Below are 18,653 nucleotides of genomic sequence, written 5' to 3'. Positions count from 1 at the left end.
CGAACTAAGCAAACACATGCTAGATATAACATAGCCTTAATTTATCTTCAAATCAAGACATTTATATGTAAAGAGACAAAAAAGGAACAAAAACAATACATAGTTATTTCCAGAGCTAAGTGAACAAAGGTAGATGTGTGATAAACGTCAATGCGACAGCAACTCAACGCCAAAAACAAGTGGATTTTGCATATAATGCTGCTAATTGCATTATATAAAGCATGATAATAATGCTACAAAACAAGGAAATTTCATGTTAACAGGAGTATTTCTGCATATTCTTTTTAAAAGATTAAAGAGAAAACTCACTTCCCGGCTGTTTGGAACCCTAAATAGACGTTTTCACTATATGTCAAAAGCGAAACACGATTCATTTAAAAACACATTTAGTTTACTAAACAAAAATGTTTACTTCTCCAAACATTGTTGAAATCTTATGCCACTTACGAGACCAATGGAGTTTGAAACCTCTTGCTGATTTCTGACCATTTGTCTTGAATCTTATCCAAAACTGATTGGATAAAGCCACAGGGATATATGATGACACGGAATATTTTCCTAGTTCCTTTCCAAAGGGTGAATCTTTTATCTACAATACAACGGAGATATAATGTACTTCAATTTTTTTTTTTTAGTAAAAGAAACTAAGATATATAAAATCATTCCGGTACATAGAATTAGGTTAATCGTGCAAATGGTTTACATTGCATTTGAGTTTGAAATATATAGAAGTAAAAGAAAACCAATAAAACAAACAAACAAACAAACAAACAAACAAACAAACAAACAAACGAACAAATAAACACAAACAAACAAACGATACGATATATCTGAAATATGTCTTTCAAAAGATAAATGACCAAAATTATAGAATCCCGTATATCTTAACCCTTTTCAAACATTGTAAAAGTATAATTTGTAGCATTACGTAGGTTAAGGGTATAAGGTAGTACATTTTTATGATCTAAAATAGCGTACATAACATCGATTTAATATGGAATAGTGCATATTAGTGTCGAGTTTAGGTGTCCAAAGATATGTAAATTATAAATGGTTTGAATTCCATCTACTGTAATCAAAAATGCATTTTTATTATTTTAATGCAGCTTTTGACAATTAATGACATTACCATAGTCCTTTTTTGTCTTTGTTTATGAAGATACCGAGAATAGATTTGAATAATAAAACTTAATATATTTTTTCTAAATACGATTTTACCCCTTGAATCGTCCGTATTGTTATAGTGTTTAAGAATGATAAGTATAGGTTTCATAACTAGTGAAAATGAGATATCGCTTGATATCAACTCGAGTTATTTAATTACAATATAAAAATAAACGAGCTTTGTCCAAGTTTATATTCAATTTGTTACTATTTGAATTAAATAACGAGAGTTTTTATCAAGCAATATCCAATTCTCAAGAGTTGTTAAAAACCTATTTCTCTTATGGCAAACATTCTCATTGTGTTAAATAAAAAAATCAACGAATCGTTATTGCACTTGCATACAAATATGACGTCATATATTTAGTTCCTGCATCAAATCTTTAAGCATCAGACATTTTATAACTTTTTGTACGCTTCAGAATGTATTAAAATTGAACAAATTAGCAGATTTTCAGATGAAAAGTGTGATTATATTGTATATAATTGAAAAAATCACATATCTCCGTTGCCATTAGTGAAATGTACATCTTCTAAATCTTCGAAAATCATCAATGACAAAACGAATAGCTAATAGAAATGTCGCTGTATCGTCGAATGATGCTGGATAAGCCAATCAATTTATTTTTAACTAATTTGTCGTATCATTTGTTCGTATCACACACCTAGCAATGTGGTACGAGAGTTATCTCTTTATGGGGGAAATAAATAACGGGCAACAACCATAAGAAAATACAGGATATTCAAAACAAAGAAGAAATGCAAATTAGTGAAAAGATCTATATGATAGTTTATATGCATACCAATTCTAGCACGTTAAACATTTACAAAAGCTTTGAATACTTTTGGACATTGAGTGATTGTCGCAGTTGGTTGCTGTCTGTAATATTAGTTTGTCGTAAAGTGTTCTGTCATAAATCAGGTCGTGTTGTTTTTATCGTTTGAATTGTGTTACGTTTTAAAGAGGACGATACGGTATAGGGTTTCCCAGTGTTGTAGGCAGTACGGTGAACTATAGATGCTTAAATCCACCGTCATTAGGACTCTGTTGTAAAGTTGGCTCATTGTCAATCATACCACATCTCCTTTGTCAATAAGAACAAATAATATCATTTGTACATGTACCTTAACTCATTGCGACAACTCGTTTCGATAGTTAAACAATGCAAAAATGTACACTTGTCAAGGAATGCACTTTACACAACGTGAAAGTAAACAAAACTAAATAGTATGCTTCAATTACATATAAAAAATCTCCTGGCATTCATTAATATAAGCAACTGTAAGTTGTCAATTAACTGTATACAAGAAGGATTACCTGGAGGAAATCACCTGTGTCCGCCATTTGAAAGACATCAACTGAAAGTGTGTAAAGACCTGGAGGTGGTTGTATGATGTACAAACAATCCGTATTCGGATTATAACGACCAGGATAGTTATCAGACATGACCGTACCAGTTGCAGAGTAATACTGTTGTACACAATCTAAATTGCAAAAATATATTATTTTCAAATACAAATAAGAGTCAATAAGGGAAAACGTTACACCAACATTTACTTTTCTTTAAAAAATGAAGTTCATTCAAAGTTATTTTTTTAACTATCTATTGTTATGCAAACATGAGGTTATGTTCTCATGTTTTACAAAATACAAGTTCTTTAGTGTCATAGAACATGTAGTAGAAATTAGCAGAACGACAGAAAGGGAATATCAAACTCATAAGTCGAAGACAAACTTTCAACAACATGGCAAAAAAAGAAAAACGACAAACAACTGTCTACCTAGAACTTTGAAAACGCCATAGTTTCTGAAAATGATACAACGAAAGAAAGGTTTGTATCCTCCACTGAAATGTAAAAAAAATTGTTGCAAACTGTATTCATCTCGTGGAGATCTTTTTTGTCACACCCATTTGATAGACTTTTTTATTTTGTTCGTTTTTTCCCGTTGATTTATGATACTATTTATCTTGTATTATCATAGTAATTTCAATGTTTAGATCCCTTAACAGTACATTGTACTAACATATTTCTTTTTTTTTAACCATTTCATATACACCCATTCCTGTGTTTCCGTATATTGTTTTTGGTTTTTGTGTTCATTTGATAAAAATGGCTTACTAAAACAATATTGGGATTTTCATTTAGACTATTTTTGACAAAGTATAAGCATGACGATGTACATTTAATTTTGAGTTTTTGCATCGTTGCAGGATAATTATGGATACTTCATGTGAAGCAGCCAGTGTGTATTAATGTTTGTTATGTTTTTTCATTAGTATTCATTCATATTGTATTTACATAGAAATTGAGAAAACCTGACATTTCCAAACTTCACTCAACGCATGCTTTCATATTGTTTGTTGTCTTTCATATTAATAAATTAAACCAGTAATGCTATAAATATTCTTACCAAAACATTTCAAATGAGCATAACGATGATGACAGGATGCTGTTTTTGAAATTTGACACTGAGCTATATGATCTTCCAATCCGCTGCATGTCAACTGATCAATTCCAAACGTTGCCCGATGCATTTCTAAGGAAGGCAAGTGATATAAGTAGGGTAGGGTGTCCCTAAAATACAAAAAAAAAAAAAAAAAAATAACGTCAACAATTGCTCAAGTTTTCCTCTCGAATGTGTTATCTTTCATTTCCCTTTTCCCTCTTCTTTAAATCTAGCTGACTTCCATAAAAAAGCTAACCAAACCTTTAAACAGACTTATTCAGAAGGACAAAGTTACAATACAGTTATGAGGTCGTTAAAGATGGCATATTTTGGTACTGATATTGATTCCCTCAAATGGTCTTTGCATCGGAAATAAACACATTTATTCTAAAACCAGTTGTTGGTATGATACGGGTTATGTTTTTCTCATATATTTTATGATGATATGATACTAAAACCTTAACGGGAGGGATTGTGCTTGATTTTCATATGATTAAGACATAATCTTTCGATCACTTTAATTGAGGTCTGGAGCTGGCATGTCAGTAACTGCTAGTAGTCCTTTGTTAATTTATGTATCATTGTCTTCTTCTTAGTTTATTTTGTTACCTATTCTGAAATCGGACTCAGACTTATTTTATACTGCCTTTTACTGTGTGTATTGCCTTGTGTTTGTTTATTCTACATTGGCTAGAGGTATAGGGGGAGGGTTGTGATCTCACAAAACATATTTAACACCTCCGAAATTTTGCGCCTGTCCCAAGTCAGGAGCCTCTGGCCTCTGTTAGTCTTGTATGTGTTTTTGATTTTAGTTCATTTATATGTTTTGGCGTTTAGTGTGACTTCCATTTTCATTGAACTAGTACATATTTTTGTTTAGGGCTTAGCTGAAGCTCGCCTCCGGGTACGGAATTTTCTCGCTGTGTTGAAGACCCATTGGTGTCCTTCTGTTGTTTTCTGCTCTTTGATCCGATTGGTGTCTCTTTGACACATTCCTATTTCCATTCTCAATTTTATTTCACAAATGGACACAACGATTTATTGTAGACAATATTCATTCGTATTTTCGATTGTAGTTTCAACCGGCACGTACAGTCGGAATTTTGCTTCAAGTACATTGACGTTCACATTGACGTTCACATTGAGGCGCATACATACAAAATGTGGCGGGGTTAAACATGTTAACGGGATCTAAACCCTCCCCCTAACCTGGGACAGTGGTGTAACAGTACAATATAAGAACGAACTATAAAAATCAGTTGAAAGAGTTTACTTTTATCGATTTTTGTAACGATTTATTAGAAGATTAGAAAACACTCAGACACATTTAAACGTGCAACGTGAGGTCAAATATATAATACAATCTATGTAAATAACATGACGGAAAAAAAAATTAACATATAAAAAATCAATGCACATAGCTCATTAGCATCAAACAGTGTGAATAATTTTTTCAAATAGATACACAACATATATCATGTATATGGATCGATATGACATAAATCAAAGAAATACATTAACTTTTCTGATGAACAATGATAGCTTTTTGCATAGTTCAGTATTACAATAGGAGAGTAAAACTTCAAACTTGAGAATGCTCGCTCAAGCTGTGTATTTGTTTCTTAATGACACAATATTTTAATTTTTGCATATAAACAACCACGTCCGATTAAACACATTAAGTATCAATAAGTGATATTCCAAACAAAACTGGTCACATAAAATTTGTTTCACAACAATTTTATCACAAAATGCAAGCTGCTTTTCAAAAATGTAACTGTATCAAACTTCGTGAAAAATAGCTTCTACACATTTAATCCATTTGAGTTTATATTGAGTTTTAATTTGAAAGGATAACATCAGTTGATATAAAATACTACTTAGTTTTTAATCACCTTGTACAAGTATTGTCAAGAATGATACCATTCTACGTTTAACTTTAATTTGAGGGGAAATCTCCCAAGTTCACCTAAACCCATAAAATTTGGCAAAGTGTTCCTTACTTTGAGTACTCTTTTACAAAACTTCAAATGAATTTGTTCGATAGTTTAAAGGTTTTTGTAGCCCCAAATTTGGGAACCATACAATAAAATTGCTTCTATGATCGAGTCAAATAACTTAAATTGGATATCAACAGGTAAAGACTCGTTTCTGATAAGTTTATAAACACAAACAAAATGCCTTTTCTGCTTGTTCTATAAGTTTTGTCTCAGTCTCAATAAATGTACCATTATATTTATAAATAACTTCTAGGTAAGGATATCGATCTACAATATCAAGAATTTGACCTTGTAATATAAAACTGAAATTGTGGTTTACTTTTCTTTTAGAAAAGATAATAACCTTGGTTTTATTTACATTTACTTTTAGTTTCCACAATGAACAATGAGACTGAAATATATCAAAAGCTTTTTGTGAACCATCTTTACTCTCTGCTACGATGACTGTGTCATCCGCAAAGAATATCAGAAAAATTTATAAAACTGTAATTCACTCTCAAGTTTCTCTTTGATCCTTTCAAACGGCAGTCCATCTAGCAGACAAAAATAGTCTTCACGATCATTTAAAAAGGTCGAGAATAGAAAAGGCGATTAATTCCCCCCCTGTCTAACACCTGTTGGACAATTGAAGAATTCTGACTGACAGTCATTAAACTGAACACAAGACTTTATTCAACTGTTCATATTATACACATGTTATACACAACTTTAAAACATTTCCCTTGAATTTCACTTTTTTGTAATTTTGTCAACAACCCTGTCCGCCAAACAGTATCGAATGCCTTTCTAAAATCCAAAATGTACAAAAGAATTTCTTCCAAAAGAAGTGTAAAGTTTAACAAGTGCGTATAATACAACAATATTATCTTGTGAAGAATATCCCTTACGAAATTCAGTCTGGTTCATGGATGTAATATTCAGTTCATTTGCAAAAATATTCAGTCTAGTATTTATAATGGACATGAAAAGTTTCCCAAGGCAAGTGATGAGAGTAATTGCTCTATATTTATCAGGATCAATTTGGCATTCCTTGTTTTTGAAAACTGGTTTAATGATACCAGAAGTTCAATTTTCAGGTATATAACCTGTATTCACAATGAGATTAAACAGTTTACAAAAAATAGATACTAGACTAGGAGGCGAATATTTCAAATATTCGTTCAATATTTTGTCCAAGCCCTGCTTTATTTTTTTTTTAAATCTATTATAGCTTCGCTCACTTCCAGTTTAGTTAGGACGCCGTTTTCAAGATTTCATCACAAATTGGATTATTTCAAACATCATTTATATCAAAGTCCTTATCAGCATTATCGATCATATCATATACAGCTTCCAATTTATAATTAAACTACATGCGTATCTTGTCAATATCAGTACTATCTCAATTATCCCTTTTATATGGGCATTTTCACAGTTATTTGGAAACAGCTTACCTGTACCCAAGCGTATTGCATAGCACTTGTAATTCTGAGAGTCCAAAATTCTTGTCGCACAGACTTCCCCATTGTCCATTCTCTTTTATATCGATTCGACCATCAGCTGGTGACGATCCCCCGGAAAGTCTAACTTCGATTCCTCCTTTGATTTAAATCAGAAAAATAATTGTGGCGAGGAGTTCACAAGGATAACATCAAACAGTATAATATGTTTTATATCCATATATATAAAATGTTACGCAAAGCGATGATTTTTTAGAAATAATGTATATTAGAGAGATTAAGTATTTCTGTACTAGACATCCCTTGTAGGAATATTTAAGTAAGGAAGCGTACAGATCGAAGTTTTCCTGGATGACTTTATAGTCATATACGTAAGTGATGATAAGATTTTATACATTTTCTCCGTCCGAAACGCTTTTATTGATATTCTTTCATCAGGAATGCTAAAATCATAAATTTGAAAGCCCAAAAAGTGTGAACTAACGCGTGACAAAAATAAATATGTACTAAGTATCATCCTGGATGACAATATCAGCATTATCAAGATAAAGGAGCGATTTATTTGTTACACCAAAGAAAAAAGGTCTTTTATCTTACACAAGCTACCAAACTACTGCGTGTAATACACGTGTAGTGTATTTTGCACATTGAAATCGTCAGAATACCAATTACTAGTATTTTTATAATATATTATAATATTATTAAATTTTCCCATTTTATTCGATCAAAATCTGAAAATAGCGATTGTTAACTGAAGACTGTTGCTCTGGACATATTAAAAGAATTAATATGAAAAATTCTTCAAATTTAATAATTTGTTAAGACGCGCGTTTAGCCTTCAATACCAGTTGCGCTTGAATCAACACAGCTGGACGGACAAATCAAAATTTAAAATGTCTAAGTTAAAGAGCATTCAAGAGAGAATATGGATCTTTGAAATATAAATAGAAGTTTATTTGCAGAAAAAATCCAGTAGCTGATATTTTGTTTGAAAAGGTATGCAGATGGTTGTGAAATTGGTTTCTCCTTTTTTAAACTCCCAAATGTTATACGTCCACATCTCCTTAACGTTATATGATCTTATATTCTTAACAGTAGTTAATGTACCTGAGCAGTCAATGTTTACGATGTCATCATTACATTGCGACTTATCGAGGTCACCTTTACAGAATCCGATATCATTTTCAACTCCAAGGCAGTCTAAAGATCCAAGAACAACGGCTGTGCCATTCCTTTGTATCGTGTTTGTCTCAATGGTACGATTTCTGCAACAACAAAATAAGTCGTAACATATAAAGTTGTAGTCGAGATACTTCTTATTTTATTATATTCCTATTATGCATACTTTCCAGTTATCTTTCGAATGATGTATACCTGAGAAATGATTTTATATAAGATTAATACCCGAAAAGAGTCATACGTTTAGACATCAGCGATGTTTCATTTTAAATATCTTACTGGTAACCCAACATTCTGCAAACGGCTTTTGAGTTCTGTGATGTCCATTGTTCTGAACACACGGTGCCCCATTTTCCGTTATACTTTATTTCAAGTCTACCATTGCCCTTTGATTGACCTAGAGTAAGTCTAATTTTATCAAGACCTGCAACAAAAGGAGAACTGTTATTTATGGAAAGGTAAATACATAAATCTTATTAACTTTAAGGTGGAGAATCGGTATATATTTCCTACGATAGAATTTTCTCACTCTTTCCCAAAATTTAGATTTTACCAAACTTAAAAAAAATATAATAAAAGTTATAGATCACCGTGTTATTTTTCAAACTACAAGTCGTGCAAACGATAGTGCATGACTAAAACGCTATTTTGTTAACATAAATAATCTATGACATAGAATTTTTGAAATAAAATATGAGAAGATAGGTTTTATAATATGTTTTTAGAAAACAAACAGATACATATAATGTCACCGATCTTGTTTTCTTGCTACATGTTAAATTTTTTTTTTTTCAATATTTCTTTAACGAGTTTTACTATTAGAGTTACCTCCCCTTAAATGGCTCAGTTGAAAAATGATTCAAACACAAACAAACTTTTAGTTTTTGATAAACCAGTGTTAATACTGCAATGAATAACTTTTTTTCTTTTTTTGTAACAAACAGACTTACACATTAATTGCCAATCTGTCTCAAAATTTGAAGTTTTGGGCAAAGAATTAGACCGATTGTATACTGCTATTTTACAATCCACGATTGAAGCATACGTTGTATTTACCTTAAACATATATTTACTGTACCAAATGTGGTCTATTAATTATTTACCTCGGAAATGAGAACAAACATATATTTGATGACTGAGGAAGAACAGTTGTACGTTACGCTGCAGTCAGAAAAAATCCAAGAACTCAACAATGACGTTAAACAGTTCTCGTTTGAAATTTACCTAGTGGTGTGGCTACACACTGAACACCTACATCCTCAGTATGCTGACAATTTTGTTTTCCGAAAGTATTCTTTAGAGGACAAAAAAAAATCTTTGATTCTTTTCCTGAGCATTCTGTCTGTAGATCAAATGATACTCCATTTCCTTGACCAAACCATGCATTTTTGTAGAGTATTGCTGTGTTCATCCTGAAACAATAATCTTAAAATGTTTAATACAAGTTAGTTTAAATACCTTGTACTCCTATTTTTTGTTTGTGATTATGTACCAGATCTGCTCTAAAGTACAGTCGGTTTTACAAAAACACTTTCATGTTCATTTTAAGAACTTAAGTCATTTTCTGTGCTGATTTTGTTGTATTGACTTTTATGCATCTTTCCACTTTAAAATAGATGAAAAAGAAGATGTGATATAATATTATACATCCAACGAATTTAGTTTAGTGACGGCATACACAGTCTGAGATGACCTTGTGCGATGCCAAAATATAAGAAAACAGGTTGTGAGATCATGAGTTCTGCACATACATATAGCGATATATATATTCAGTTATGGTTTTATTTTTACAAACCAAACCAATGTTAATACCAATAATAAGAATATTAAAAGATTTTATACCTGTATTAAATTGATATTCTTTAAGAATAAGTTTATTCAAGGAATAAACTAGTTTACATGATTGTATACCATAAGCGAGGATTAAAATGGAGATAAATCAGAAAATATTGCTTTCAAATCGCCTGATACCAACGTGCTTGTTTCAGTTTTTCGATATTATTATTATTATCTTTATTATTATTAGTAGTAGTAGTAACAGTAGTAGTAGTATTACTATTGTCAGTATTATCATTTAATTTTTATTGTTATTATTATTATTATTATTATTATTATTATTATTATTATAATTATTATAATAATTATTATTATTATTATTATTATTATTATTATTATTATTATTATAATAATAATTATTATTATTATTATTATTAGTATTATTATTATTATTATTATTATAATTATTATAATAATTATTATTATTATTATTATTAGTAGTAGTATTATTATTATTATTATTATTATTATTATAATTATTATAATAATTATTATTATTATTATTATTATTATTATTATTATTATTATTATTATTATTAGTATTATCAATATTATTATCTATTGCTATATAATTGCAAGGAATAGTGATCGTTTCCTCAATCAATCGGATTATTATTAATTTATTTATTGATGATTGCTTTATACATATTGTAATGTGAATTAAGAATATGTGCAACACGACGTGTGCCACATTGGAGCAGGATCTGCCTATCCTTCCGGAGCACCTAATATCACCCCCAGTTTTTGATGGGGTTCGTGTTGCTCAGTCTTTGGTTTTCTATGTTATGTTTTGTATTTCAGTGCTCTGCATAGCTTGCCTGTTAAAAGATTTTTAGAACACTAAACGTGCCATTTTAAATACTAGATTACTACGGAAAGGTCATGTGTAAACACAATGTTTCAACATTGGTTCACAAGTTTTATGTTGTTATATTAACAGTTAAATATAGAGATATGCATGGTTTTTATTTGGTTAAAGCAATGTTAACATATATAACACGACAATTGATTGTAGATATTTTCATAGTCATCCTTTCGTACTTATAGCATAATTTAAAGTTTCTATAGTCATTAATTATTTTTGTTTTATATTATCCATTTGTGTTTTGGGAGAATAAACTTGGTTTGCAGTACGCTCTTTGGTAGTTTTCTCCTGTGCTGTCGTTAAAGGGAGATGTCCGTTGTTATTCTGCAGTTTACATTATGTAATGTACTATTATATATATTATTTATTTACGCATTTCTAGTTGCTGAATGTTCTTGCGTTTGTTTTTACTGTAATCCTGTCACGTTATGTTGTCATTTTAGCGATATGTTTTTTTAACATATATAAGCGGGAGGTTTGGCTAGTCATAGTCTTAAGATGTCCTTTACCAAGTCAGGAAAATGACATTTGCTATCAAATAGTCCGTTTCTATGTATGTTGACGTTTGTTTTTGTTGCAGTTCAGTATTTCTGTTGTTCGGTTTTACTCTTATACATGTTATAGTTGATGTGTTTTCCTCGGTTTTAACTTGTTACTCGGATTTGTTTTCTCTTAATCGGTTTTTGACTTTTAAATAGCGGTAAACTACTGTTCCCTTTATTCTGTATACTTTATATACATTGTACATTGGTCAATAAGATAACACAAATCCTAATATCGTATAGGGAGGATGCTGTTTCATTGGGTCATTGGCGTATACCAAACATGCCGTATATTCCTATCGAAAACGAACAGTAACAATATTCCTAACCGTACACTAGCCTAAGTCCGAGAGTGTAAGTCCTCAGATTGGCATATAATCAGAATAAAACTTACATGCAAGGGTAAAGATAATGATGTCGCTGTTTTTTTTTATTAAATACTGGTTCAGATTTTAATAAATACAATTAATTATATGTTTAATATTACGAAATCTTATAAAGGTACGTATCTAACATAATAAGCATTCTGTAATACATAATTTCTCATCGACTTCTTTTGTTCAAAACGGTTTGATCAATTCTAATTACATGTGTTCTTTTCGCAATTTCTCTTGAAATATCTGTAAAGGATATAAGCAGATAACAGTCCATTCTGTAAAATATTGGACAGTCCAATATCTTACAGAATGGACTGTTAGAGGCTTATATCTTCCTTAAAACATTGTTTATCATGTCAAAAGGTGAAAAAGCAAACAAATACAAACTCATGTTCAGATTTATTTTCATCAAGTGTGTAAATTGGGTTGTGGATAAACTTATATACACTATCCTACATGTTGGTCTCTTTAAACAGTAGCTCAACTTAAACAATAGACAAACATAAAGTACAGTTGAAGGTACACAACATGTATTGCTACATGTTCATGAAGACACGGTGTATGCGTATCATGATTTTCGTGTGCGCTAGGACTACGTACTTTAAATATATTTTTCGTGAATACCTTCACATGCTTTTGGTGTCTCAAAATGGATAAAGACGATGAAAGTACATTCTTAATGCCAAAAAAAAACAACGAAGAAAGTGATGTCGTTATTAGTGAGTGTGTTTCAAACTTGGGATTAACATCAAATGTGTATTCAGATATATTCGATTTCAGTGGGGACAACGAAGATGATATAGTTATAGCAGCTAATAATGGTAAGTTTTATATTTATATATTAAATTGCAGTCCTCTCCTTTTACTTCCATTTTTCTTCTGGGGTTTTATTTCTTAGGTGAATGAGAAAAAAAAAAGAAAAACATGTGAAGACAGATTCACGTTGAAAAAAAAAGGTTCAACCATATCAATTGCCCCACTCTCGATTTTATTTCAAATATAACACTATAAAATATAATGAATGGGGACAACTAAAGAGATACCAAGCGTGCATCAATTTAAATTCTTTTGTTGTTCATCGGAATTTTCAAATCTTATATCATTTCAATGAATTTTAAGAGAATTATGATCCAAATATTATATCTTTTATTTGACAAAAAAATTAATATTATAGTTAAAATATATAAATTCACCGCCATGAATTGTCCGGAGATCAATAAATCGATTTAACATATTCACCTACTATACATGAAAAAAATTAAAAAAAAGTCTGAATTTAAAACAACGTTCAAACCTATGATTGCGTTGGATAAAAACCGCAATTGTTATACGTGTGAATGTAAAACAAATTTCTTGGTAAATGGGTCTAAATACAGCACAAACAACAATTTCCAAAAGTCCAAAAAAAGTGAAAAAGTCTAATTTAACAAAACGCATTTGACTAACAGGTCGAACAACTGATGTTCTTAAACCCTGCTGACTGCCATTGGCGATTGACAAAAAAATTGATCACCATATCTAACAAAATGGATCTTAATATTAATTTAATAACAAACAGAAAACAATAAACTTGTGGAAAAGATGGTATACCACAAAAATGAGGTGCACAAATGTGTACACCATATCCGGATTTCGACAATAAATGTCTCTTCAGTGATGTTAGGGATCGAAACGGTATTTGGAAGGCCATATAATTTACCTCCATTTAGGACTGACTCTTGAATTTTAAAAAGTCAAAATAGGATGAACGGGTCATATAAAACCCGAAGGAAACTATAATACAAGCCATGAACAAAATATATATTCACCATTTTCCCGTATGACAGAAAGACGCAGGCATCCTCTCCCCTTCCTCGATCAGTAAAATTTATCTCGACTCAGTGGTAGTCTTGCAAGAGACGGTAACCGTTATAGTTTACCCAAACGGTACCACCTGAATACCCCCCTTTTGTTCTCTTTTTTTTCTGCAAGGTCGTGTCGCTCTTCTTTTCTCGTTCATTTGCGTCTTGAAGTCCCTTTGGATTTTTTCATGTTCCCGAAACATTTTTTTTTCTAGATTTCACTTTGCTAATAACGTTTTTTTTTCTTCTTCTTCTTTAAAAACAAAGCATTGTACGTAGGTGTACATATCTCTCTTTCTGTGCTTAATGTATTGCATTCAATCAATTTTACCTATGAGATCTAAACTAAAGTGAAGTATCTGAAACTTTTTTGAAAGTACATAGGAAAGAAGCAAATGTAATTCGTATTTTGATGTTATATATAGTAAAATACTTTTATTAATTATCCCTTTTTCTATCAATTCAATGCAGGAAAGGGTTGTACGTTCAAATTGATATAACACAGTCACAATCTGTCTTAAAGCTATTCAACAAACATATGATCAAAGCTAGCACCTACGTGTATTTAATTTCAAGAGAGTACATCGGTTTAAAAAAAAACGATCACAACGAACACAGTGCGAAACGGACATATGATTGATTTATTTAACAGATAACCTGCGGTAAATTCTGCTTCCCATATTCATCGTCATTGATAAGCGAAGTTTTGCATTATATTCCAATACAAGCAGATTAGAAGAAAAAAAACATGTAAATCAACGTTGACACCTGAAAATTATAAAATCTATTGTAGTCCCCTAGTTCATGAAACAAGTTCTAGATTTGCACTTTGAACACATGTGAGTTTAAGGTTTTTAATCCAATTTTTGATCAGCTATTTTGTCCAAGACATAATATGTGGCTTGCACATCAACACTTGGTAAAACATTTACTTCAGATGAACGAGTTTCTCTTAATTATGATATTACAATTATTTTATTTGTGGTCCTTGTATTGTGACATGATCTATCGAGCGTTAGAAGCATTTTTTTTTTCATTTTAATTATAGCTGAAATAATGTTAGGCAGAATGAGAGCAACACCAGATGTCGATTTTTTATTTCCAAAAACGAACAAGGATAAATACTAGTATTTTGCAAAAAGAAATACCTAAAAGCAACAAAAACAAATTTACAACGAGCATTATCAACCAAATCGGTCCTAAAGGTGACAACCCAAAACATTAGAAAAATGGCAGTGAAATAAGTAATCAGTTTCATTTTTTTTCAAGAAACCGTCTTAATGAGTGACAAGATTATTGTATTGGAAGGTGACTTTAATAAAATGTGGGAATTGATTGATTTTTTTCAGTTCTTGAACTATAATTCACCTGTGATAATCAATTATGCTACCTTCAGCTGTCCAATATTTTATAGAAAGAGGAGGGTTATTCTTAAAAATATTGGACAGTTAAAGGTAACATAATGGTTTCTTACAGGTAAATGATAGTTCAATCACTGAAATAAAGAACGGTACAACAAAAGATTGACGTCACAACAGTGTTATAATACTTTGTATAAACGATATAACATGTTCATTTTTTCCCTTGTTTCATATTAAATTCCAATTATATTAACTTTTGATAAATATAAGTGGTAACCATATAAATGGCAATAGATGTCCATGTTTAAATCCCGTATGAATTAATGATTGCTGTCAAATCCATATTACATCTTAATGAATCTTGAATATGTCAACGTTTATTAAAACTACATTTGTTTAACTACGTTTTAATTTTTTTATATATCGAACTCTCAGTTGAAAGTTAGAATCATTTAGTTTAACGCCTTACCAATATCCTAAACTGTTGCATAAAACTGTACCCACAATATCGTGAACATTTCTTCCACAAATGCTACCAGAGAAATTACCAACATGCGTTTGTATGGTGCCTCTATATTTGTTGTTGCCATTTATATATGTTGTGGAATTAACTGAAAAAAGTCCAATTATATTTACCTTTTGATAAAGAGTTTGGCCATTCCTTGTAATATATTCAAGATAAAAAAAAAATTAAAAAAAAATGCGTCAACGGCAACAGGAGGTATAGTAACCGACCGATACTGTCCATCCGTCAGTAAGTCTGAAAGAAAACCTTCGCCAAAATGTAATTGGTAATTAGAAAAGGAATGATTTTAGAATTTGTCTGCTGCTTGATAGTGTTGAGTTTAAGCGTTTAGGCAATTTTTAGATACTGTTTGTCAATAATTGAAATCTCAATCATTGAAATGATACAATTATATACAAGCATATATGAAGCAGGTCTAAACCCGTATTTGGTTTAGTTATGAAAAGTGCATCTCTTATTGGATGGATTTTGACAAAAACAGCAGTTTGTCTTGTTATCACAAGGTATAGGAAGGTGCGTGGGGTAAGTTTTGTATTGTGAGCAACATCTTCATGTAAACAGTAGAAACGAATGTTTACTCTTTAAATTAGATATAAGAAGATGTGGTATGAGTGCCAATGAGACAACTCTCCATCCAAGTCAAAATTTATAAAAGTAAACCATTATAGGTCACAGTACGGTCTTCAACACGGAGCCTTGGCTCACACCGAACAGTAAGCTATAAAGGGCCCCAAAAAATTACTAGTGTAAAACCATTCAAACGGGAAAACCAACGGTCTAATCTATATAAAAAACGAGAAACGAGAAACACTTATGAACCACATCAACAAACGACAACTACTGAACATCAGATTCCTGACTTAGAACAGGTGCAAACAAATTCAGCGGGTTTAAACGTTTTAATGGTACCAAACCTTCACCCTGTTTCTGAAACAATAGTGTAACATCACAACATAGAAAGACACACTATAAAATATCAACTGAAATAGCTTAACTCAATCAAAGGACATATTAACACAATTGAACATGCACTGAACAAATAAATTTGACCTATGACACAATGTAAATACAAAATAAATAAACTAAGGGAAGAATAATAAAAGTAACATGTTATATCGGTAAGAAATGTTAAACAATTAAAAAAAAACAATATGCTCGAACAAAAATATCAGCCATTTGCACTAACTTTAAACACAGGTAAATGAAAATAATTTTGTTGTTAGGTATACGTGTATAGTACCAATGGAGAAAGGAAATATTTTTACAAAATAATAAATTTTGATGTTCATAGTACGAAATGAAATTTTATAGTTATACCAAACACTTTGTCCATATATGCAGTACATTATACAAACGCAATATTTGGTTGGAAAAGATATCAAAGTGAATTATTAAACCATATCGTAAAGTATACTCACATTATGATTTTAATTTATATTTAAATAAACCGAAAATGAGTTTAATATCAACATTAAACAGAAATTTAGATAAATACAAACAATAACCTTATATCCGATGCAATGAATGTTGAATGAAGAGGATATTAGGTGTGTATTTCAAACAACCCAAATTTAGTTCCTATCACATATCAAACATATGTATCTTTCTGAAATTATATACAATAAGATGTGTTATAAATATTTAAGGAATTCTGTTCACTGGATTTTGACCTGTGTACTATCAGGATGATTTATGTTGCTACCTGAACTATGCCAAATGCAATTTGATTGTAAACCGATACCGCTTCCTCGCGAGTCAGGCCTATTGCCTTAGTGAAAGCATTATGGTTCAAACTTAAATTGAATATACTCACGTGAACAAGACACTCCAGCATCATGATAATGGTCACAATGCGGACGCCCACCTCTTGTCATTGAACAGTGTAATAAGTCTACTTCTGTTCCATTGCATTTAAGATTTGATAACATGGCTGTACCACTGCCTTCCCCAAAATAACTGTTTGTGAATGCTTTGCCGTGAACTAAGCTGAAAATGTGATTGTGAATCAAAGGTCAATAGAAACTAATACTGTAAATTAGTTTTGTTGTTTTTAGTTGATGAAGTTTTAGGAAATACTGTCTTTATTGAATACTGTAGGTCGATGTTTTCATAAATTTTAAAATGTAGCACAAAGGAAATAAGTACTTCGTTTGAATAACTATATTCGTAATAAGCCCATACCCTCCGAAATTTACGCATATTGGTTACCCACTTATATTAATAGATCCATATTAGACGTTTAGTACCATTTTCCAATGATGATATGCGTTTCCAAACTAATCGTAATCATAATGACCAAAACGTTATAATTTTATGATATGTCTATATAGAAATAGCAACCAAATAAAGCCAAAAACGTCAATGCACGTGATCTCAAATATCGCATATTTTGAAAATTATGAAATATAACTTAAAATATGATCACATTTGTCCTAGGCAAGGTTAACCATAAACCTTTTGAGTGTTTTGAAAAAAATTTGATTTTCCGTAATATTTTCTAAACAGAAATAAAATGAGTGTATCATCATATCTTATGCACAAAAAAATCCGATATGTTGTAAAAAAATAAATTAATTCAAAATGTTTAAACTATGAGTGTAACTAGTTTGAACGTAGCTAATTCAGCCATTATAGTATGAGTCTTATCAAGCTTATGATTTTTTTCGAAATTCTGTTTCCAATTTTCTAAAACCATTTTACACAAATCTATCAGTATAAAAAAAAATTAAGAAGATTTTTGACATTTGAGCGAGCTAGCATTCGTGCCTTTGAAACTTTCCATTACATTAGTCGCCAGATTTGACTGCCAATGACAGTTTTAAAGAGCACTGTAGTATATATTGATATTTACATGATATCTGTAAGGAACAAATCGTTAATACTTTTAAAGAGGCCCTTAGTATATGTTGAAATATACATGATACATGTAAGGAACAAATCACAATATAAATAATTCATTAAATGAACCCTATCAAACATGTGGTTTTATAGAAGAAGCTTTTTGGTAGTGTTATAAAATAACTGCAATAAGTATACAAATGTCGAGTACGTTGTGTTGATTATTAGATGATGAA

The 18,653-nt window shown here is 30.8% G+C and overlaps 1 protein-coding gene across 1 annotated transcript in view; it reads right to left on the bottom strand.

Moving 5' to 3' along the window:
* The window catches only part of LOC127723953 (scavenger receptor cysteine-rich domain superfamily protein-like), a 48,811-nt gene that overhangs the window by 8,119 nt on the left and 22,039 nt on the right, over positions 1-18,653 (bottom strand). The window contains exons 8-14 of the mRNA XM_052230669.1: positions 9,456-9,643; positions 8,511-8,628; positions 8,160-8,317; positions 7,047-7,191; positions 3,578-3,741; positions 2,483-2,649; positions 448-589 (exon numbers count right to left, since the gene is read on the bottom strand). Coding sequence (XP_052086629.1) covers positions 448-589; positions 2,483-2,649; positions 3,578-3,741; positions 7,047-7,191; positions 8,160-8,317; positions 8,511-8,628; positions 9,456-9,643 — 1,082 coding nt within the window. The remainder of the gene's footprint in view (positions 1-447; positions 590-2,482; positions 2,650-3,577; positions 3,742-7,046; positions 7,192-8,159; positions 8,318-8,510; positions 8,629-9,455; positions 9,644-18,653) is intronic.

Source organism: Mytilus californianus, unplaced genomic scaffold (assembly GCF_021869535.1).
Source record: "Mytilus californianus isolate M0D057914Y unplaced genomic scaffold, xbMytCali1.0.p SCAF_13, whole genome shotgun sequence".
NCBI lineage: Eukaryota > Metazoa > Mollusca > Bivalvia > Mytilida > Mytilidae > Mytilus > Mytilus californianus.
Note: the sequence above shows the minus strand (reverse complement) of the source record. Positions and strands in the feature narration are given on the sequence as shown.